The sequence below is a fragment of the Polyodon spathula genome, chromosome 19, assembly GCF_017654505.1.
Source record: "Polyodon spathula isolate WHYD16114869_AA chromosome 19, ASM1765450v1, whole genome shotgun sequence".
Lineage (NCBI taxonomy): Eukaryota > Metazoa > Chordata > Actinopteri > Acipenseriformes > Polyodontidae > Polyodon > Polyodon spathula.
The window spans coordinates 34,738,173-34,760,965 of NC_054552.1; the positions used below are offsets into that span (position 1 = coordinate 34,738,173).

General features: G+C 45.6%; 1 protein-coding gene across 1 annotated transcript; it reads right to left on the reverse strand.

Moving 5' to 3' along the window:
- Positions 1 to 5,905: 5,905 nt before the first annotated feature.
- On the reverse strand, positions 5,906 to 15,429 carry LOC121294725 (synemin-like). Its single transcript, XM_041218766.1, has 4 exons — positions 14,449 to 15,429; positions 12,977 to 13,101; positions 10,289 to 10,365; positions 5,906 to 9,920 (listed from the first exon to the last, which is right to left on the reverse strand). Exons 1-4 carry the CDS (start codon positions 15,247 to 15,249, stop codon positions 7,336 to 7,338), a joined length of 3,588 nt encoding a protein of 1,195 aa, XP_041074700.1. The 5' UTR covers positions 15,250 to 15,429; the 3' UTR covers positions 5,906 to 7,335.
- Between the last annotated feature and the right edge of the window lie 7,364 nt (positions 15,430 to 22,793).

Sequence of the window (22,793 nt, forward strand, 5' to 3'; positions counted from 1 at the left end):
ACAGCGTGGTAAGGCAAACGTTCATTGGTTAATACTCCGAATGGAACCGAGTTGCATTCTGGGATATGTAGTTTTTGGAGGACACAAGCCGTGAAGTACTTTTTATTGGCCTGTCTTACCTAACATATACAATGCTACATAGTTGTGTGTGTGTTAGTTAGTTAGTTAGTTATTGTTTAGACGCACTGGGCCATGTTTACTAAGCTGTTGGCAGTAAACAGCCCGCGATGCTGATTACCTTTGATACGCGCACTCAACTCATTGTCACTGGTTTTGCAGCCATGAACAGTTTGTTTTTCCTTTTTCAAAAAACAAAAATGTGCAAACTCTGCAGTGGAGCGAAAGCTCAGTAAGTCTGGCCCATTGCCCATTGTTGTAGGATTGATGAGACTTGGCTCCCGTTAAAAGTCGTAACCCTAGGGCTCCAAAATGAACAGCCATGCGCTCACTTCTGTGAGGCTTGAACACCAGCAGACAAAGAGCAGAACAATGAAGCAGGCTGTTTGCAGCGTCAGTGCCGGGAATGAATGCTGATAATAGGGGGTTTACCCCCGAACAGCCCGGTGTTTTCCCTGCAAAGCCGCTGTTTTGGATTCCCGCTGTCTAGTTCACAGAATAGCCACAAGATGGCAGTACTGGTTTATTTATACGTTCGAAGACCTTCTTTTTAGATGAGCGTGATATCAGAAAAGAACGTCTTTAAAAGTTTGTTCCAGCATGTGCGGCCATGTCTCAGAGCCAAGTGCTCTAATTCAATCAAAGGTTATAGCGCTGCCATACAGTAGAGCTGCTTAGCAATGATTCTGGATCGTTCTTTCTCCTGTTTCAAACAGTGCTGGTCAGTGCAGCAGAGCAGCTCCCTTCTCCCACACAGTGAGCCCCGGTAATGGGAATTCCTGGACAGTGTCATAGTGGAACAGCCCAGAGCTAAATGGAAACAGATCAGCGGAGACAATTATACAGCAAACGTCTTTATTATTTGAAGCAAGAGCTTAAAAACCAAAACTAATACAACACACATGCACACACACACACACATAGATACACACATGCCTGTTAGTTTAGAATTATACACACATCTTTGTGTATTTGGCTGCAGTGCTTGTGAAGGCAGTAAATTTAAAAGCGCTGTATTTTTCTATATAACGGCCCTTCACTATTTTACAGTGTTCAGTTTTTTGTGGATTATTGATGTAGAAGACTCATAGTGAAAGTGTGAGCATTGTATTTCACAGCTATGCATTCTGTCACTTGTGAGGTATTTACCTATCAGAGATCTTCAAGCCTCACAGGCTCTTCCTCTCTGGAGCTCCCCTCTGCCTCTCATCCTGCTTCCTCTCTGGCTGGGATTGTTTGTGCAGGATGAATTCCTGGCAGTCAGTCCGCATCGATCCCAGCTGCCTTATTAGGACTTTTGCCTGGAGAGAAACAAAGGAAAAACCAACAAAGCTTTTCAGGATGCTGCAAAACAAGTATTGGAAAAATGCATGAGACAGCTGATAAACATGCTGTACGTCTAGTGTAGTGCAATAGTATTTAGACATACACACATACAAAGTTTGTGCTGTGTATGTTAAGTGTGGGTATACATTAATAATAATAATAATAATAATATAATAATAATAATGTATTTAAAGTCATGGGTTAGCATTCCTTTACTCGCTTTTACATTACAAAAAAAGAAATAAATGAAAAACACCATCTTGCTCCTGTTGTGTGCTGTAGAAGTGCACTGTTTAATATGTGATCCATACTGCAGAAACTTTACATATTAAAACAGGTGAAGGGAGGGGGGGGGGGCTGATATGAAGCAGGTTCTGAATCCTCCTGGGCTGGGCTTGCAGGATCCATGGATGGAAATAAGACTCCCATTGCATAGCAGTTTAATCCTTTCCTGGTTTTACTATGAGTCTAATCACACACCTGAGCTTGTTACCTATACACTGTGGCTAATCAATCTGGTAGTCAAACCTGGAATGGGTGAAACTGCTCTGCAATAACATCATCGGGATCGCAAACAGCCAGGGGTTTGGAAAAGGATGCATGAGGCATTCTTTGCTTGGGAAAATGCTTTGAAGGTCAGGATCTTCTTAGTTGCTGCTTCAAGGCCAAGTTCCTACCAAATAAAGTCTTCTCTTGAGATGCTCGCTGAGCTGTCAACACAGAGCAACACAAAGCAAAACATGCTGTACTGTAGCAAGAAGCGTAACCAAATCAGGTTCTAAACAGAAGCATTTGTTTCCAGTCCTTTGAGGCAGAATAGAGGCCCATGGTCCCAAGATTCTGTTCCATTTTTTCATTAAAAGAAAGAAAAACAAAGCCTTATGTGCAAGTGCAGCGCGGGAGCTCTCCAGTGCGGGCGTGCAGGTGCAGCGCGGGAGCTCTCCAGTGCGGGCGTGCAGGTGCAGCGCGGGAGCTCTCCAGTGCGGGCGTGCAGGTGCAGCGCGGGAGCTCTCCAGTGCGGGCGTGCAGGTGCAGCGTGGGAGCTCTCCACTGCGGGCGTGCAGGTGCAGCGCGGGAGCTCTCCAGTGCGGGCGTGCAGGTGCAGCGCGGGAGCTCTCCAGTGCGGGCGTGCAGGTGCAGCGCGGGAGCTCTCCAGTGCGGGCGTGCAGGTGCAGCGCGGGAGCTCTCCAGTGCGGGCGTGCAGGTGCAGCGCGGGAGCTCTCCAGTGCGGGCGTGCAGGTGCAGCGCGGGAGCTCTCCAGTGCGGGCGTGCAGGTGCAGCGCGGGAGCTCTCCAGTGCGGGCGTGCAGGTGCAGCGCCGGAGCTCTCCACTGCGGGCGTGCAGGTGCAGCGCGGGAGCTCTCCACTGCGGGCGTGCAGGTGCAGCGCGGGAGCTCTCCAGTGCGGGCGTGCAGGTGCAGCGCCGGAGCTCTCCACTGCGGGCGTGCAGGTGCAGCGCGGGAGCTCTCCAGTGCGGGCGTGCAGGTGCAGCGCGGGAGCTCTCCACTGCGGGCGTGCAGGTGCAGCGCGGGAGCTCTCCACTGCGGGCGTGCAGGTGCAGCGCGGGAGCTCTCCAGTGCGGGCGTGCAGGTGCAGCGCGGGAGCTCTCCACTGCGGGCGTGCAGGTGCAGCGCGGGAGCTCTCCACTGCGGGCGTGCAGGTGCAGCGCGGGAGCTCTCCACTGCGGGCGTGCAGGTGCAGCGCGGGAGCTTTCCAGTGCGGGCGTGCAGGTGCAGTGCGGGAGCTCTCCAGTGTGGGCTTGCAGGTGCAGCGCGGGAGCTCTCCACTGTGGGCATGTTAATCGTATAGCCTGGGAAAGGTGCTTTGCACTTCCTTACATTCAGCTGACTGTAACAGTCTCTCCCCTTCATTTCCTAATCCCCATTGCTAAAGGTTAGATCAACCTATTTGGTTCTATAAAGAGTCCCTCCAAACATAAATCAAAGCCAATGGAATAGCTGATCAATTATTCCTGTCAAAAGAATCAACCAAGAGAACCCTCTTGAGGTCCAGTATCCGTGGGTTTAATATCTAGAGAGTGACAGATCTCTTCCACTGAAGAACAAACCCCAGCACTCAATGGGATTAACGACCCAGGGCTACATTCTCAAACCTGTTCACTCCAAATCATCCTTGGAAGAATAAAACAGTACACCTGATAAACCATAAAACAAACAACTCAGTCTTTTAATATAGGAGTTTGCAGGTCATCTTAAGTTGTTGTTTTCGAATGGCAATCTGTTTTTTTTACATTCGGAAGTAAATGGCGTTGAGAACCTAGAGCTTTAAGGCAGATTGAATATACACCCCTCCTTGAGTTTCTAGGCGTGAAATATTCCAGTAAGACTCGACTGAAAAGGAAAATCAAGCGTCTGTTGCTCGTGGTCAGTGGTGGTGTTTTCCAGTTAAATCACCTCTCTTCTTTTTCAGGTGCATTCCATTGCCCCGAGTAACTGCCCTGCAGGGAGGGGTGGCGAGGCACACATCGCTCACAGCTTAGCGCTGGCCTACGCCAGCTCTCGAGGAGCAGGGCACAATAGGCAGGCTTTAGGGAATTAAGGGGCTGATTGTGCGCAGAGATTGTTGTTCTAATCAGCACTTGAATGCGGGGCTTTCTTTCCTGCCTTCCTTCTCCAGGTCTGCATCGTTTGAGTTTTTAGGAATTGTGCAGTGTATTTATAAAAACGTCTCCGAAGCCAAGCCCCATGCTGGTGCAGCCAAATATAATTCTGCAACTAGATCCTAGAATAGTTGGGTAGTGGAATGTTTTTTTTTTTTTTATTTAAAACCTTAAAAAAATCTCAATGAGGTAAAAATATCTTGTTTTTATGAGTGTCCTGGGACACATGCACCAAGGTTACAGCATTTCAGGCTCTTCTAAAATTTCAAGGGCAAGCTTGAAGAGAAATCTTCTGGGAGCCTGTATTTATCCAGCAGGAACAGCTGCGCTTGTTTAAACGATCCACTGCACTCCAAACTGCTTCTGAAATGAGTCGTTTGTGACTGACATTTCAGCTGCGTCAGCATGCATCTTTCTGACTGGTTATTAATTCCCCCCTTTCATTTCAACTGGAGATTATTGAGACGGGTTAGCCCTTAGAGACTCTGCCATGTTCCGTTCGGTTTTAACTGAATTTATTTAATTGAATTCTGCTTATTAGATCATTGTATTGCATTCCGGACCCTCGCAAGCTGTTCATCGAAAAGGAATGCATGACCATTAAAACACAAGCAAACTTGACCTTCAAACATTACTGTGTAGTAATGCAGAATAACTAGCTTGCTGCTGTGTGTATAGTAATGCAGAATGACTAGCTTGCTGCTGTGTTGCTGTATGGTAATGCAGAATGACTAGCTTGCTGCTGTGTTGCTGTATGGTAATGCAGAATGACTGGCTTGCTGCTGTGTTGCTGTATGGTAATGCAGAATGACTAGCTTGCTGCTGTGTTGCTGTATGGTAATGCAGAATGACTAGCTTGCTGCTGTGTTGCTGTATGGTAATGCAGAATGACTAGCTTGCTGCTGTGTTATTGTATAGTAATGCAGAATGACTGTGTTGCTGTATAGTAATGCAGAATGACTGTGTTGCTGCTGTATAGTAATGCAGAATGACTGTGTTGCTGTATGGAGCCGTGTGGGTCGCTAGCATCCTGCACTCAATCACAGCTTACTAAGTTTACAGAACCTGAGACGAATAACCTTTTGAAGAGACCCTGAACGATAACACTTAAGTGGTGAGATCATGTTCTGTTGCTGGTAACCATGGTTACAGCTGCTGCTCCACAGAGTGCTGTCAGTGTATAAAGCCTGGACTGCCTCCTCTTAATGCAGGGACATTTTTTCTATTTTTAAATGCAAACACTTACTTTGTTGATGTGGTCGCTTGCCTTGCTGCCAAAACCGAAATGCCATTGCAAGGAGAAGGCTAACTCTTCCACCTCCCTGATCCCACACTGCTCAATGGAGAGTATAGCATAGCGCTCTGCAGTAATTCTGACTGAATTGAGTGCTGCTGGCCAGTTTTCCCATGAAGTGCTGTGTGTGTTTTGGCCAGTTTTCCCATGAAGTGCTGTGTGTGTTTTGTCTAGTTTTCCCATGAAGTGCTGTGTGTGTTTTAGACAGTTTTCCCATGAAAGTGCTGTATGTGTTTTGGCCAGTTTTTCCATGAGGTGCTGTATGTGTTTTGGCCAGTTTTCCCATGAAAGTGCTGTAGAGGGTCCAGGAAATTCGATGCCTTCTACCCAGACTCTCTTTAAAACATGTATATTATTCAAGTAATATTGCTGTTTAAATTGTTTTTATTTGTATGGGAACTCAAAAAGGCTTCTAATCAATACCTCAGACCTGGAGTGGCTTCGGACTCACCTTGGAAATTATCTATTTCCACCTCCAGTGCTTTTGCCATTGTGCCAAACAGAACGTGTCAAGGTTATTTCCCAAGAATAACAACAACTCGGAAAGTATTTATTTATTTATTTATTTTATTTTCTTAATTATGCTGACCTGTGTCAAACCAAAAATACAAATTCAAAGCTGCCAAAAAATTTGAACATGCATATCAGTTTTTCTAAAATAAAGGAAGCAAGAGATGCAGCACCCCTGTCGGAACCCGTGTGTTTGGGGGTCTCGTGCTGTACTGGCATGAGGGTGGAAAGGAGGGCAGCACACACCACAGGACCAGGTGCGGTCAGAACTGACAGGCAGGGCACTTTCAAGGGACACATCTGGAGAAAGGGGGTTTGCAAAATGCCCCGTTCATGATGGATAAACCTCAGGTCTTACACAAAAGGTGACGCTGCGTCATATTTATAAACATATGCATAACATTAAGAGAACATATTTCAGCCATCGTCCTAGACTTAGAAACAAAACCTTTTCCTTTCGTCCAGCAGCAACGTCTGCTTTGCTTCGGCTGCTGGGTTACTCATTGCAGGTGAACAGTGCCACAGAATGAACCCCCTAGTGTGGGATCGGGAATGCCCAAAGGGTATTTCTATGAGGCGGCTGTGTTTTTTCCGCCCTGCAGTGAGTGAGCTCTGTCCTGCAGATCAGCGTCCCATGCTAGAGACGCAACTCAACACTGCGTACAAGGTTAGATGTACAAAACCAGCACACAAAGTTTTGTATATTAAAAAACAAAAAAACCTGCTCTTCTCCCAGTTAAAGTAGAACAATAAGCAAAAATCTTCAGCATGTTTACAACGTGGCTGTGATAATGCCATTGAAGCCATTCCATGCTACAGGGTGCACGCGTCAGCTACAAAAGCAGTGTGTTGTGTGGTGTGGTTTACCAAGCTACTGTATCAGCCTGAGCATCAGCAATCAGGAGCACCACGCGCACACTGCAGTCAATCTGCAGGACCTTGCACGGCATCTCAAAGATTTCTAGAAAGGTGTGTCGGGGAGTGATCTACCTTTAGTCATGTATCCTAGAACATGAGCATTGTTATTATTATTATTATTATTATGAAGCTTGGAGACAGAAACTATTTTGTCACATTGAAACTAATCTTTGAAATCATGTAGTGCAGAAATCTAAAAGAGTTTTGAACCTAATTGGATTTCAGGTGTGCCCAGGCCTGTAATGATTAAGCAAAACCGTTACATACTTGCGCATTATAATTATTCAAAAGTAGAAGCAGTAAAATCCTGGCTAAAGATTGCTTCTGATGGTTACGGATGATTATTCATGACCTGAATGAGCATCGTAGCTTCAGAACTGACTTTCAGGTATAAACTCACACTCAAGTGGAATAAAATATACTCTGCATCTGATTTTACAGCATGGATTTCGGGGGGGGGAGGGGGGGTACTATTGTTATCTCTGATGCTGCTAGTGAATCCAAATTACCAAGCAGCAAATCTTTTTCAGCATCTCTTAACGTCCATTCAGCTAATCTTCGTCATCTTCGTCCAGGTAAACAGCCGCAATTCTCTGTTCCTCGCTGATCACTGATCGGGGGGCCACTATTCTTTGCTGCTGCAGTGCTTTGGAAAACGCAAACTGTGCTGCTGTTTGACCTTGGCTGGGATCCCACATCTCTACCTGCTCCTCCCCTTCCTCCCCGGTCCTTTGCACGTACTGATAGACTTCCTCCCTGACTGCCCTCCCGTTGGCTCCGTCAGTGAACTCTGCCTGGGAATTAAAAGCTTTTGCTTCTTGGGGCCCCTTGCCAGTGGTGGAAGTTGCAACCTGGGAGACATCCATCTGGAAAGTGAATGATTTCTCAGAGGGACCCAATTTAATGTGCTTCACTGATTTGTTGATGTCGGGGGCTGAGTGCTCTGCGTTTGGGCTCCCTGCGTCTTTGCTGCTCGCGGTCCAGCTCATTCCCTGCACTCTCACGTCTTGATCTGTGGAAACTGTAATCGTCGGTTCTTTGTCATCTGCGCTGTGAGGGGGGGCCATCTTTTCTCCCGCCTTGCCACTTAGTGCTTCGTGGAGTTGGGGGTTCGTAGATCGCAGCGCTGCCATTACCTGCTCCTCGGAAACTTCTTCCTCCTGTCCCTCCGGGAGGCCTGACTCATCAAGATTTTGGGAAACATTGATTTCTGCAACGATGGTCACCACACCGCTGTCAGAAGACTGCTGTACTTTTCTGATATCAACAGCCAGGTTATCGGAGCTGTCCTGTCTGTTGCTGGTTAACATAGCCAGCTCCTCTGTCAAATTGTCAGACGCCGTTCCTTTCAGTTGCTCAAAAGTCCCTTTCAGCTGCTCTTTTGGACTGTCCCCATCCTCTCTCAGCCGTTCCAACACTGATTCTTGAACTTTACGTGGAACCTTGATTTCTTCTTCTATGACGCACTCAGACGAAGTCTGCTTATCGAGCTCTGCTCTGTCAAACTCTGCTCTTGGCTCTGAAGCCTGAGGTTCTCTCCTGTAATGTTTCATCACTGTATCAGTGAAGCTTTGCTCCTGGTTGGGTCCTGGCTCCTCTTGCCAGTACCTTTCGTCTCCTGACCACTCCTGTCTCGTTCCATAGCAGTCGAAAGATGAAAGGCCGCTTTCCTGATGTTCAGACGTGTAATCATCTGGCATGGACACAAAATACTCATTTTCCTGGACCCAGGTTTGAAAGGATGGGTCCCTGTCTGAAAACTGCCTCTTCCTCAGCTCTTCAGCTGTCATGGTTACGTTCAGCACCTCTTCACTGCCCACAGACTCTTTAACATCCAGGGGAGCGTTTTCAAGCTCCTCGATCTGAAAGAATGTCGATGAGAGCTTTTCCTCTTTTTCTTCATCGCTTTGATTTTCCAGTGGTTCCTCGATAATCTCGACATTGACTGCCATGTTCTCCCGATTCTCCCATCCGGTCATGCCCAGGCTGAGAAGGTTTTCAATCATGCTTCCTGTCGGGGTTCCTCTGATATCCTCTAAAGCAGTTCTTTTCACGTCCTTATTTAGCAGCTCCTCCAGAACGGAATCGTTGGATGTGTCCAGGTCCTCCCGCACGGTAGACTGTAAGAAAATCTGGGTCTTGGTTGTTCCATCTTCCACCTCTGTCTTTTCAACGTGGTAGGTGACCTTAGAGTCGGGAGAGGAGCTGAGTGTCGTCTGCAAACCAGACGGATTTACCACCTGCTGAAGAATGTCTTCCATGGTTATGGTATCCAAGACTGTTTCCTCTGTTATAGATCTTTTTTCATCTTCTGGACTTGCACCTGCAATCTGTTCCTTATGTTTTTTATCAATTTGAATCTGCTGCTCACTGAAGTATTTAGCAGCAGTTTGACCCCCTGGATGATCTTCTCCAAAGCCTTGTTTTTGTGCACCAGTGCCGTTTTGAACCTGGAGTCCCTGAAGTGTGGTTTTCACCTCTTTGTTCTCTGGAACCTGTCCCTTGTTGACTCTGAATCCGTTAAGGTCCACAGATTCCTCTTCAGTTGACTCTTTCCTGGCGATTGTGACCTCCGTAATCTTTACCTTGCTTTCGTCAGCAGATTCTGGATCTTGAGGTGCCTTGACGGGTGATGTAACAATCCTCTTGTTGGTTATGTCCTCTGGTGTCGGCTTCTGATCTGCAGTAGGTGGCCCTGCTCTGTTCTCGTTGCTGGATCTCTGAAGGTTAATAGCAGAATCTCTGGCAGGATGTGTGGTCACCTCTGTTGATCTCATGGTCTTCTCGACCAACACCCTTGGTTTAATTTCAACGCTCTTTCTTTCGGCCTGCTGGGGAACTGCCCTGGATGAACTAGAGGAGACCTGTATGGTTCTTGCAGATGATGAGACAACTTTTCTGGCAGCAGAAGGCACTTGGGTACCACCCAGCAGGACTCTCTCTGAGAAACCACTTGGAACTGTTCTGCTCGCTTCATAGGTTCTGACCTGACCTGGCCTTGAGACTGTGCTTGCACTGGAGGCACGTTCCTCATATCTAACGTCTGTGTGTGAGCTGAATGGAAACGGTTTCCTTCCGTCCTCCCTCTTCACCGCTGAGTGCTTTACCGTGTATGTGTGGGCTGGCTTTCCAATACCTAATGAAACAACAAGAAACCCAAAGAGTGCAACAGTTCATTAGAGCTAGTTCTGTACCGTCATCGGAAATATCACAATTCCACAGTCAAAATAGCAAGGTTGCGCTCAATCTGGACAAATGAGTCCATGCATCTTTAGGGCGAATCACAAATAGCAAGAGGCTAAGGGCTTGTGCACCAATTGTGTGCATTTAAAAACAAAGGGTTTTAATCTTAAAATAAGTTATGCTACAGACAGAATTGTCCTATCCAGGCTCAATGCTAGACCGCCTGTGTATTGAAAAGTGGGTTCTAATGCAGCCACCATTCTGTGCATTAATCAAGAAACAGACTGACATCATTGGGAATGACTGTGAAGTGAAGCATACCTCCATTTCTGGGTGCTTGTCTCACATGCTGGTCTGTCCAAAGGTATGTTTCCCTCTTCTCCCCCTCTAGCAGTGCCCTGTGAAGAGAATGCAATGGCTGTGGTGAGGCTTCAGTAAACAATCCTGCAAGCTTTAGTATTGCTTGTGGTGGGTCCTGCAGTTCAGAAGCAGAAGTGAGTTGCGTGGGGAAGTATTAGTAACCCCGAAGTGGAGCCCTGACACTTTGTAAGCACACTGCTCCCTCCGCAGGGCATACAGTCCCTGATAAAATACCCAGAGGCTGAGCTGGAACAACATGCTGCCCTTTAGAAGTACCCTGACAGCGGCAGCAGAATAACCCGCTGGCAACCACGAGAGGGTCAGTGTTGTATATTAATGACCAAAATGTTCTCTGCTGCCCATTCAGTCAGGAAACCGTCGCTACTGCACTCGATCGCTTTGTGTCAGGATCCCAATCTGTAGGTTATTTTCATTGTGGGTAGTTTTACCTGAAAATTCAGTGTACTTCGTATTGAAGACGTCAATGTAACTATCTGATAAGTCACACGTTTTAAATAGGAGTTAACATTGCTCTGACTAGGCGCTAAAAATACCGTTCAGCGAGGGCTGAAACCTCAGCGCTATGCCAACCATTTAAGCCAGTGACTTGCAGTACCAGATAACTGAGATAACATGTACTTGAGATTGATTATAATGCACAGCCTCTTCGATTTGTTACTGTGCAGTTACCCTCACAAAATACTTCACAGGGAATCACACAGGAAGCTGACACAGGCTACTCCTATTACAAATAGGGTTAAGAGTTTTACCATAGGAGTCAGCTTTGTAGAATAGCGCACAGTAAGAGTATACTGTAGGAATCCTAAAGGAATGGTGTTGACAACACTTTGCAGGCACCTCTATCTTGTTCCTGACAGTGTTTTTGCTAGCAGGCAGTGCAGCTGTACACCCCAGTGAGAGAAACCAGACTGGAAACACACTGGCCATGCCTTCCCAAGTGTTTACAATGCATGCCAGCAGAACTTTCCACTGTCACACACGTGCAAACCACAGCACAATGCAGAACAGCAAACAGCACTGCAAGCCTGGTGAAGCACAGCCACACATATTAGGTGACTAACTGGGGCTAATACAGTGAGTAAAATGCAGTGGGAAACATTGCAAACTGCAGAGCACAGAAATGGTTACAGAAGCAGCTGAAAGGGGCCCAGTAGAATGATTTAGTAAGTGCTATTGGCACGCTTTAGGACAACAGTTGCTCTGTTGCTACAGCAATGTATGAAATCACTAAAAATACGTTCCAAGAAACACATAACATTTGAGATGGGGCCGTGTAACCCTGCTCTGGGCTTGGCCAAGCGTCAAAGCATATGAGCTAAACAATCAGCCTGTGAGGGCCAGAACACAGGGGCCAGTGGAGCTGGTAATGACGCTGCCCTGGCTCTCCACTGCACCCTCGTTAAACAGAACACAGGGGCCAGTAGAGCTGGTAATGATGCTTTCTCCACTGCACTCTCGTTAAACAGAACACAGGGGCCAGTGGAGCTGGTAATGACGCTGCCCTGGCTCTCCACTGCACCCTCATTAAACAGAGGCTCTCAGACTGCACTTTCCGTTTCTCATTCAGAGCGAGACGGCAGTGCAGCAGAATGGGGCCGTTAGGGTGTGTTATTTGATATTGGCAAAGGCATGAGCGGCCACTTTCTGGTCCAGAAAACGAGTCAAATGGTTTATTGTTATGTGTAAAATTGCTATGCCGGGTAGCCTGTGTACAATGAATCCTTTGTTCCTTTAGCTTGTGCTGTGAAATGCACCTCCGCAGTTCTGAGCTGGTACTTTATTACAGTGGTGATGTATTAATACACACCACATGGTGATGAGGAGCTGCTGTTTAACTGCATCAGAAGAGTATTCAAGCACGCTGGTGGTGAGTTTACACACAGTAAGCTACCGCTTTCTAAACATAGGGGGAACTGTTAGTAACGGAAAACTGCAGCTGTAATGTTGTGTACCAGCTCAGCTGAAGGGGTCAGCATCACTGCTGAGCAGGTGATTAGCAGGGAGAGAACCCACATCAGAGGGCACTTCCACATGTTCAGTATTGTTACAGTGAAATGCATTTCGGCTCAGAGTGTGAAATCTCTCTTTGACTGGCTGGTTACATCTCAGTGTGCCACTCTGTGTTAGACAGTAAGCATTGTAAATGCAGGCCTGCAGTTGGTCCCAGCTGAATACAGAAATGATGTTGCTGTGCAAATATTTTAAAAAGCTGTGAAAGAGGGAGGTGGTGTTTTTTTCTCTTCAGTAAAATGTTCTGTGTACTGACTCTAAGCCATGCTTTATAAGCCTGCTGCCTTTGACAGTTCAAGGAAATAGCTTTGTGCTCCCAACAGCCCTGAGTTGTGATTAATAGTATTTCTAAATAAATGGGTCTTTACAACTGAATGCATCTGAAGGCTATTATTGCAGAAAGGAGGCCCTCATATGAGAGGCCAGTCCTGGCAAAACCTGTAACTTATTGTAAGATTCCTACAAAATCAACGTTTTATCAAATTATACACAAAGGCAACCTGACAGGCTGTAGGAGGCTACGAGTCTTTGATTAAAGTTTGGAGAAGATGTTGAAAATTCAAGACAGTTATCATGGTCACTTGGCACGAAATTGAAGAGTGCAATGCAGAGTCCTACCTGTAGGCGGCGACCTCCATGCTGAGCCCCATCTTCACCTGCATGAGCTCCTGGTGGTCCTTCAGCTTCTCTGCGATGGCGACGCTCAGCTCTCTCCTCTCCTCCTCCAGCTGCTCAATCAGCACCTGGAGACACAAACAGTATCGAATCACACAAAAAGAGCATTGCTCAACATGCACTCCAGGTATTGAGCAATGCGTAACCCTTTCCTGCAGTCCAACCACACGCAAAACAAACCCAAACAGATCATTAAAGATCCATGTCCTGCTTTTTACTGTGGCAGTGTCTTTACTTCCCCCTAGGGAGGCGTGGTGCAAGGTTACTTGTAAGCTTAATACTATCATGTGAGGCAGGTTATTATGATCTGCGGAGCAGCTGGTAAATTGCTTTAAGAGGCTGATGCTAGTTATAGCATTAACTAATGCAGCTGCAGCAGGTCTGGTGGTGCACTTTGCTTTAGCATGGCCTCTTTGTAACAGACCATGGCGTTTTATTGATGTTCTAAGAGGGGGAGTACAGTGAAGGGTCTCCCATAGCCTCCCCTGGCTCTCCTCCACAGTGACAGGCCAGCTGCACAGTGGACTGCACTGAGTGATGCTGTGAACAGGCAGGAGCTCCCTCACGGACACTGAAACCACTCCTGAGAGACGAGAAGCTGGAACCTGAGTAGGTTTGCTGGTGCCTCGCTGCTCGTCCTTTGTAGTACTGCTACCACCTCAGCCCACACTTTCAAAGCATGCAAAACCAAGGCTTTCCAATCCATTATCTATAAAAAAAACAGCCTCAAAAGCTTGTGCTAAGGAATGCCTGTACCATGGCCACTGTAGGCAATGCCCGCCATATAGTGCAAGACACATTGCAGATGGTATGATGATGCTGTCTGTTCTAATGACAGCAACAATATATCCATGTGCAGAGGCTGTGCTGTTAAAAGTGACCCCACCTGCGCTATTAAAGGCAGCTCTGTTCCACACAGTGCGTATTTACTGTGTAAGGCCACTATTCTCGCCTCTACATTCAGCCTGTTAAAAATCAGTAAATGTGTATTAGCTCTGAACAGTTGCAACATGAACAAATACAAACTAGAGGGGTTTCCACTCAAAAGTGCCAAAGAGTTCTTCTAATCCAGGCACCACTGTGTCAACATAACATACTACAAGCTCTAAATATCTTAGAGGTGTCCAGCCACTCCAAGCAGAGGACAGACCACACAGTGACACAAAGCAGAGAGGACAGACCACACAGTGACACAAAGCAGAGAGGACAGAACACACAATGACACAAAGCAAGCAGAAAGTAAACCACTCATTACAACTCCATTCATGATATATGATAAATCCAACCATTGCAGGCGCTTTAGGTGCTTCTGTGCTCAGATACAGCAGCTCCTTACTTTATGGCAACACATCCTTTTTCTCCAATGCGAAAACCGGCAACCAACAACTACTAAAGACATGAAATAAAATGCAGACCTGGTAGTCATGCAGCTCCTGGTAGCAGCTCTCCTGCAGGCTGATGAACTCGCTCTCCAGTCCCTCCTGGATGTGGCTCTGCCTGTGCATCTCCTCACGCAGCTTCTCCAGCTGAGCGGCGCTCTGCCTCTTCTCTCTGCCCAGCTCCTCCTGCCTCTGTTGGTCCAGCCGCAGGGACTCCTCCAGCTCCTCAACCCTCGTGCGGTGCAGCTCCACGGTGTGGGCCCAGGCCTGGGATAGGCTCAGCATGTACTCCTCCACCTCCTCCAGGGTTAGTGCCGGGGATCCTTGGCCCCGTTGGGTGATCATGGGCACGAATCTGGAGCAGAGCTGCTCTCGGAGCGCACAGATCTCTTGTCTATGGCTGTCCTCCAGGGCTTGTTGCTCCCTCTGCAGCTTCAGGAGGTGCTCCTCCAGGGCGAGGTTCTTCAAGCAGGCTTGCTGGAGGTGCTTGTCACACCCTGTCAGCTCCCCGTGGATGTCCCTGCATGCACCACTCTCCTGGCAGATCAGCTCCTGCAGCAGCTGGAATTCTCTGCGCAGCCTCTCTCGCTCCATCTCGGCTTGGGCTTTCTCAAGAGCCAGCTGGTTCACCACTCTACGGAGCTCCCGCAGCTCCTCCATGTGCTGCTGCTGCTCCCACTCCCCTGTCCTCTCCTGCCTCAGAGTGTTGATCTCCGTGAGGAGGGAGGCGTTCTCCAGCTCCAGCTGCTTCACCCGGGACAGGTACTGGCTGAGCCTCTTATTCAACTCCTGAAGCTGCAGCTTTTCATTCTCGAACGTTCTGCTGAAATGCAACATCGCTCCTGCCTTCTCGTGCGGCACAGAAAGAAAGCAAAACAACAAAAGAAAAGTTTCTCCCTTCTCTGATGACTGGTTTATTTATTTAATGTCTCTCTTTTTTGGTAGTAGTAGCTCTACAGTGTGCGCTCCACGCTGAGCTCTCGTTCTCTGGCTAGACGCTGCCTGAGGTTCTGACAAGTGCTCACTGTCTGTGAATTAAGGAGGCGGGGCTTTAAGTCATAAGCACGAATGTCCCTATTCGATTAAATGGAAAAAAAGGCCTTCAGCGTTAGAAGGAAATGGCACCCTTTAGTGGACAAAGGTTGTAAATGCAATCGATGCTGGAATGGAACAGTATGGTTGTATGTAATTCAGTGCCAATGTTAGCATACTGTACCACCTCTTATCTATACGACATTACTACTTCTGTAGTGTAATAATACATGCAATATTTAGTTGCCCAGTGATTTAACTTGGCACATCAGAAGAGAACATGCCTGTAAATAAAACGCTGTTGATTTGAAGATAACTGATTTACACAATATTTACATAAATGAAAACAGTCTGTTTAGTGATGTTTTGAATACACACGTTGATGTAAAGCAGCACTTCATCACTTAACTGTATTAATAATTAATCAATGTAATAATATAGAAATAAATACAAAACAAACAAAAAAAAAAAAAAAAAAAACTGTTTCCGAATCGGGCCTAGACCTTTTTCGAACCGGGGGGACCTTTCGCGTGTGAGGCGAACGTGATAACCGCTACACTACGAAAACAAACAGTGCTATTACCCCCACACTTGCATGTGGACTCCTTGCATTCCCCGGTTTCTGTATTTTCAATATTAAAAAACCAAACAAAACACCTCCTAGCCATTATTGCCATTTGATCTCGAACTGTACACGCTTTTTAAATATGCAAACTCGGCATTTTTCAACAGTAAGAATCAGAGAACCAGTATGATTTTCTTCATTCGGTAGGTAGCTTAATAAGAACTAACATGAACGGTAACCAATTAATTACTAAAACTGTGACGTATTTACTAGAATGATAAAAAAAAAAAAAAAAAAAAAAAAAAAAAAAAAAAAAAACTAAGCACGCCCCTAAAACATAGCCTAACGAATGACTAGTTATTTGGATGGACAGGATGGATAACCAATAGCGAAAAGTCGTGTTGTGATTGGTGGATCTTGCAGCAAATGCAATTGCACCACTTTGCGTTGAGAGGATGAAGAATCACAGAAAGTTAGAATGAATTGTCCGGGGAAGTTTTAAAAAGGTACAGGGATAGCCAGACGTGTAACCTAGAGCCCACATATAAAACACAGTGGACCCTGAAGCTATGTTATAACAGATAGGTAGGTGAATATAAAGAATTAATCTGTACGTGTTTTTTCTTCTGAAAGTGGCTGCTGTAACGTACATCACTGAAAGCCCAGCTTCCAATGTGTGTGTGTGTGTGTGTGTGTGTGTGTGTGTGTTTATTGGCGCCCTCTGGTGGTTAATGTCGTGTAACTGCAGGTAATCGTGTCACGTCATCAAGCTGTGTTAATAATGCTGCAGCCGCACATCGGCGCCTTTCTGTGGTACAGTGACAATAGCATTACATTAAGTCATAGCTTTCATCGACTTTACTACTTTTGAAAACGTACCGCCGCTTCCTCGGGTAACACTGAACGGGGCAATATCTATAACCTAGCATGTTTAGCATGAATCCAGTAATACATAAATAAATCCTGCCCGCTTTACACTCACATACATGGTAAATTACTTACTGGTCAAGCAAGGTTGTTTTACAAGCGACTTACCGCCCGGAAAATTCAATAAAATCTGCCGTTAATGTCGGATCGTGTGGAAGGTCGTACAGCAACCCAGAACTCCCTCTGTTGGATTCATCTGAACAGCACCCCAGAACTCCCTCTGGTGAATTAATCTGAACAGCACCCCAGAACTCCCTGCCTTGGATCCATCTGAACAGCACCCCAGAACTCCCTGCCTTGGATCCATCTGAACAGCACCCCAGAACTCCCTGCCTTGGATCCATCTGAACAGCACCCCAGAACTCCTTCTGATGAATTAATCTGAACAGCACCCCAGAACTCCCTGGCCTGGATCAATCTGAACAGCACCCCAGAACTCCCTGCCCTGGATCCATCTGAACAGCACCCCAGAACTCCCTGCCCTGGATCCATCTCAACAGCACCCCAGAACTCCTTCTGATGAATTAATCTGAACAGCACCCCAGAACTCCCTGCCTTGGATCCATCTGAACAGCACCCCAGAACTCCCTGCCCTGGATCCATCTGAACAGCACCCCAGAACTCCCTGCCCTGGATCCATCTCAACAGCACCCCAGAACTCCTTCTGATGAATTAATCTGAACAGCACCCCAGAACTCCCTGGCCTGGATCAATCTCAACAGCACCCCAGAACTCCCTGCCCTGGATCCATCTCAACAGCATCCCAGAACTCCCTGCCCTGGATCCATCTCAACAGCACCCCAGAACTCCTTCTGATGAATTAATCTGAACAGCACCCAAGAACTCCCTGCCCTGGATCCATCTCAACAGCACCCCAGAACTCCCTGCCCTGGATCCATCTCAACAGCACCCCAGAACTCCCTGCGGTGGATTCATCTGAACAGCACCCCAGAACTCCCTGCCCTGGATCCATCTCAACAGCACCCCAGAACTCCCTGCCCTGGATCCATCTGAACAGCACCCAAGAACTCCCTGCCCTGGATCCATCTCAACAGCACCCCAGAACTCCCTGCCATGTATCTATCTGAACAGCACCCCAGAACTCCCTCTGGTGAATTCATCTGAACAGCACCCCAGAACTCCCTGCGGTGGATTCATCTGTTCTGTGTACAGTAATGCACACAGGTTAATACTTCCCGTTAAGAGCAGTGCTTTCTGTTCTGTCTTTAATTGACACACCCCCTAACAATAACAGACTCCACGCCTAGTGTTGTGCATTCAGATCTGTGGAGAAGCAGCAAGTGCTTTTGTGTTGCGTATGTTTTGCAAACTACACTATTGGAAAACTTTCTCCCATTTGTTTTTTTAGTCCACACACCTGCTGTATTAAATCAACACTAACATCCTCTTTGAAATGTGAAACCCTCTGCCTCCCTGAACCGCGTTTATTCTGTTACCGTCATGCCCAGCCCCTTGCAGTGACACAGAGACTTCTCTGCCAGAAGATGGAGTTTGATTTCAGTAAAGAGAAGCCTGCCTGCCTGCCTCCCTCCCTCAGGGGAGCTTTATTTGAGCTGCCAGCCGTTTTAGTGAGCGTGGCTAATCAATGTTTCCATCACTAATAAAGACGTTTGGAGAAGTTTGTTTGGGAGGCAATGCTCCGGGCCTCCTCGTTAACACATCCTTGAAAGCAAACCTCGAGCCATGCAGCAGACAGGACCTGCTGAGGGGCCAGTGGAGCCTCTTTGGTCATCCTGCCAGGCTCACAGGAGAAGATATTTATACTGCAGGGGCTCCACTGGCATGCTACCTAGGAGAAAAGTCCAGTGCACACACCAGCTATATGCACTTGCACTGCGGTGAAACTTCTATACAGGATGGAATCTATTTATTCAAGGTCACGCATCCTGAAAAGCACACAGAGAAAGAGAAATCTATTGTATTATATACACAAGTACAGTCCCACTTCTTCAGAGGTCGTTTAGTGTTCTGTGGTTTATGCATGGATACATTTCATTCTATTTATGCTGGGTCAGTAATACACTGAAAAACAGTGAAGCACAGAGGGGTGGAGGTCACCTACTTGAGACACGCTGGGTCAGTAATACCCTGAAAAGCAGATTCTTTCTGTATAGGGTTGTGAGGTTGTAGCTAATCTCAAAGAATGTGCTTGTGTAATATAAAGGCTTTGCTGGAGACCTGTGGTACCTGTAAATGAACAAAGACTGAAACGGCCCTAAACTCAGGGAGCCTCAGTGCACGATATTAACATTTCCTCCCATGTGTACAGCTATGGTCAAAAGTTTTGCGTCACTTACAATTTTAGGATAAAGACATACATAAAAATAAATAAATAAATAAATAAATTCAGATTTTTTTATTTAACATTATGTAATTAAAGAAACTACAAAATTACATTGCAGAAGTCTATCGGAAGACATAATAGGAGTACAGTATTTCATGTTAGATTTAAAAAATCGACTTTAGTTTCCATGTTAGATCCAAAGACTCTTGGAGCCAGGTACAAGTGGAATCACTCTTTAAAGCCAGTGGACTCGAAGACGGTTCAGGCCAGGCTTGTAAGTGGAAACGGTCTAATGCTGCTCTGAGACCGAGACGTGTCGAGTGTGTGTGTGTTGTATTAGATCCTTGAAAAAGTGAACAGTTGTGTGGAGAGTATAAACAGCAGCCCCATGCATGTGCTTTCATAGCTTGCATTGCATTAGCAGCTGAGGTTTACTGCTTCAGCAGCACAGTCTGGCAGAAAAAAAAACAAAAAAACCCACCAAATAAAAAACAGAGTGCACTGCAGGGACACCTTGTGGCTTTTAATAGATATTGCATTATAAAATTCTAAAATAATAAATCAAATAAAAAAGTTGTCTTTTTTTGATTGGTCAGCCACTGCTGTCATTTACACATTTATGGGAAAGCAGATAGTTTTGATTAAGGGTGAAAACAGAGATACAATTGTTATTTTTATTCACTTTACAGTAAGAAGCTGTTCATATGAATAGGTGGGACACTTACCATGACCACGTCGTTAGAAGTCTAGAGTCGTTAGAGTATGCAAATTCCATTTGAATTCCTGCCTCTCACAGTCAAGTGTTGGATTGACTGCTGTAACACGATGCTGAATCCCTTCACAGGTGCCGGTGTGGCTTTGTCTATAAAACCTCCCTGTATCAGGGGGCAGGAGAACCATCTTCCTCCACATTCCAGCCTCGGGCAGCCCAGCCGCAGTGGAGAGGCTGGTCCTGACCCTCTGGAACCATGCTGGTGTAGCAGCCAGAGCGCTCCAATGCTCCCTATACATCCCAGAATTCTTCAGCTTCCATCTGTGGTGTTCCGGGAGACCCTTCCAAGACCAGGCTTTGGATCTGACTGTCATCATTCACTTAAAAAAAGGGTTGATACAGAAACCTACAGCAGCTTAGGGTAGAGAATCTACAATGCAACTTTCAGTGTGTGTAACAGAATCCACAATGCAACTTTCAGTGTGTAACAGAATCCACAATGCAACTTTCAGTGTGTGTAAGAGAATCCACAATGCAACTTTCAGTGTGTGTAACAGAATCCACAATGCAACTTTCAGTGTGTAACAGAATCCACAATGCAACTTTCAGTGTGTAACAGAATCCACAAAGCAACTTTCAGAATCCACAATGCAACTTTCAGTGTGTAAGAGAATCCACAATGCAACTTTCAGTGTGTAAGAGAATCCACAATGCAACTTTCAGTGTGTGTAACAGAATCCACAAAGCAACTTTCAGTGTGTAAGAGAATCCACAAAGCAACTTTCAGTGTGTAAGAGAATCCACAATGCAACTTTCAGTGTGTAAGAGAATCCACAATGCAACTTTCAGTGTGTAAGAGAATCCACAATGCAACTTTCAGTGTGTAACAGAATCCACAATGCAACTTTCAGTGTGTAAGAGAATCCACAATGCAACTTTCAGTGTGTAACAGAATCCACAATGCAACTTTCAGTGTGTAAGAGAATCCACAATGCAACTTTCAGTGTGTAAGAGAATCCACAATGCAACTTTCAGTGTGTGTAACAGAATCCACAATGCAACTTTCAGTGTGTAAGAGAATCCACAATGCAACTTTCAGTGTGTAACAGAATCCACAATGCAACTTTCAGTGTGTAAGAGAATCCACAATGCAACTTTCAGTGTGTAAGAGAATCCACAATGCAACTTTCAGTGTGTGTAAGAGAATCCACAATGCAACTTTCAGTGTAACAGAATCCACAATGCAACTTTCAGTGTGTAAGAGAATCCACAATGCAACTTTCAGTGTGTGTAACAGAATCCACAATGCAACTTTCAGTGTGTGTAACAGAATCCACAATGCAACTTTCAGTGTGTGTAACAGAATCTACAATGCAACTTTCAGTGTGTGTAAGAGAATCCACAATGCAACTTTCAGTGTGTAACAGAATCCACAATGCAACTTTCAGTGTGTAAGAGAATCCACAATGCAACTTTCAGTGTGTAAGAGAATCCACAATGCAACTTTCAGTGTGTAAGAGAATCCACAATGCAACTTTCAGTGTGTAACAGAATCCACAATGCAACTTTCAGTGTGTAAGAGAATCCACAATGCAACTTTCAGTGTGTAAGAGAATCCACAATGCAACTTTCAGTGTGTGTAACAGAATCCACAATGCAACTTTCAGTGTGTAAGAGAATCCACAATGCAACTTTCAGTGTGTAAGAGAATCCACAATGCAACTTTCAGTGTGTAAGAGAATCCACAATGCAACTTTCAGTGTGTAAGAGAATCCACAATGCAACTTTCAGTGTGTAACAGAATCCACAATGCAACTTTCAGTGTGTAAGAGAATCCACAATGCAACTTTCAGTGTGTGTAACAGGGCTAGAGACCCGATACTGAGGAGACATACATTGTTTTTGTTTAACAAGCAAAGCCATGGCAGTTAGACTGGATTCCTGGACAGGCGGCAGTGGTTTGGGATTGTCCTGCTTTGCATGGCTGCTGAGACAAACAGAAATCAAATGAAGGCTGTGGCAGTCAAACCCAATGAATTCACCCAGAAACACAAAAACAAAGCAGCAAAACATTTTGCATACAGAATTATTTTTATTTAACTTAAATCTTGTAGTAGTGTAACTACTAGAAAAAAAGCAAGAGCAAGAGAAACTAAAATTCTCTTCAGCCGTTCAAAACAGACAAGTGTTTTCATAAAATGTAAAGAATCCAGAAACAGAAATCAATTCTTACAACAGAATATACAAAAAAAAAAAAAACGAAGTTCAATCATCTACTGAATCATGTTTTTAATATAAACACAGGAATTTGTGTGAATAATTTACACAAAGCAAAGTCATTATTTGTATGAAACAAATTTGCCATCTCGCTCTTTAATTATTTATTTATGAACAAGAAAACAATGGAAAGTGTACTGTTTGCAGTAAGTCAGATCCGTAAGGTTTTCCAGTGGTAAAATCAAAGAAAACAAGTGATATTTGTGTGTGTGTGTGTGTGTGTGTGTGTGTGTGTGTGTGTGTATAAACACACACACATAAATACAAATGTATATACATACATGGAACCCTCTAGAAGAACTGGCACCTAATAAAAAAAAGTTTGTGCAACACAGAAGTCCAATTTCTTAGGGAGTCAATGCATTGTTTATACAGTAGAGAGATTATACTGGCTAGTCAATGGACTGGGTGAAAACAAGCACCTCAAATCCAGTTACCACTGCATAAGAACAATGTTAAAAGCGAGCAGACAGCTCAGTGCTCCCTGAATTGCTTTAAATGGTCATGTTTTGGGTTTTTGGAAAGAGTAGACTTTGCAAGTCTGCAAACCAATCAAAGTAATT

Excerpts from the sequence above, each read along its gene's own strand:
- LOC121294725 (XM_041218766.1), bottom strand. The coding sequence starts at position 15,249 with ATGTTGCATTTCAGCAGAACGTTCGAGAATGAAAAGCTGCAGCTTCAG. Across the intron at positions 13,102-14,448 it reads AGGAGCTGCATGACTACCAG|GTGCTGATTGAGCAGCTGGA; the intron begins GTCTGCATTTTA and ends TTGTGTCTCCAG. Across the intron at positions 10,366-12,976 it reads ATGGAGGTCGCCGCCTACAG|GGCACTGCTAGAGGGGGAGA; the intron begins GTAGGACTCTGC and ends TTCTCTTCACAG.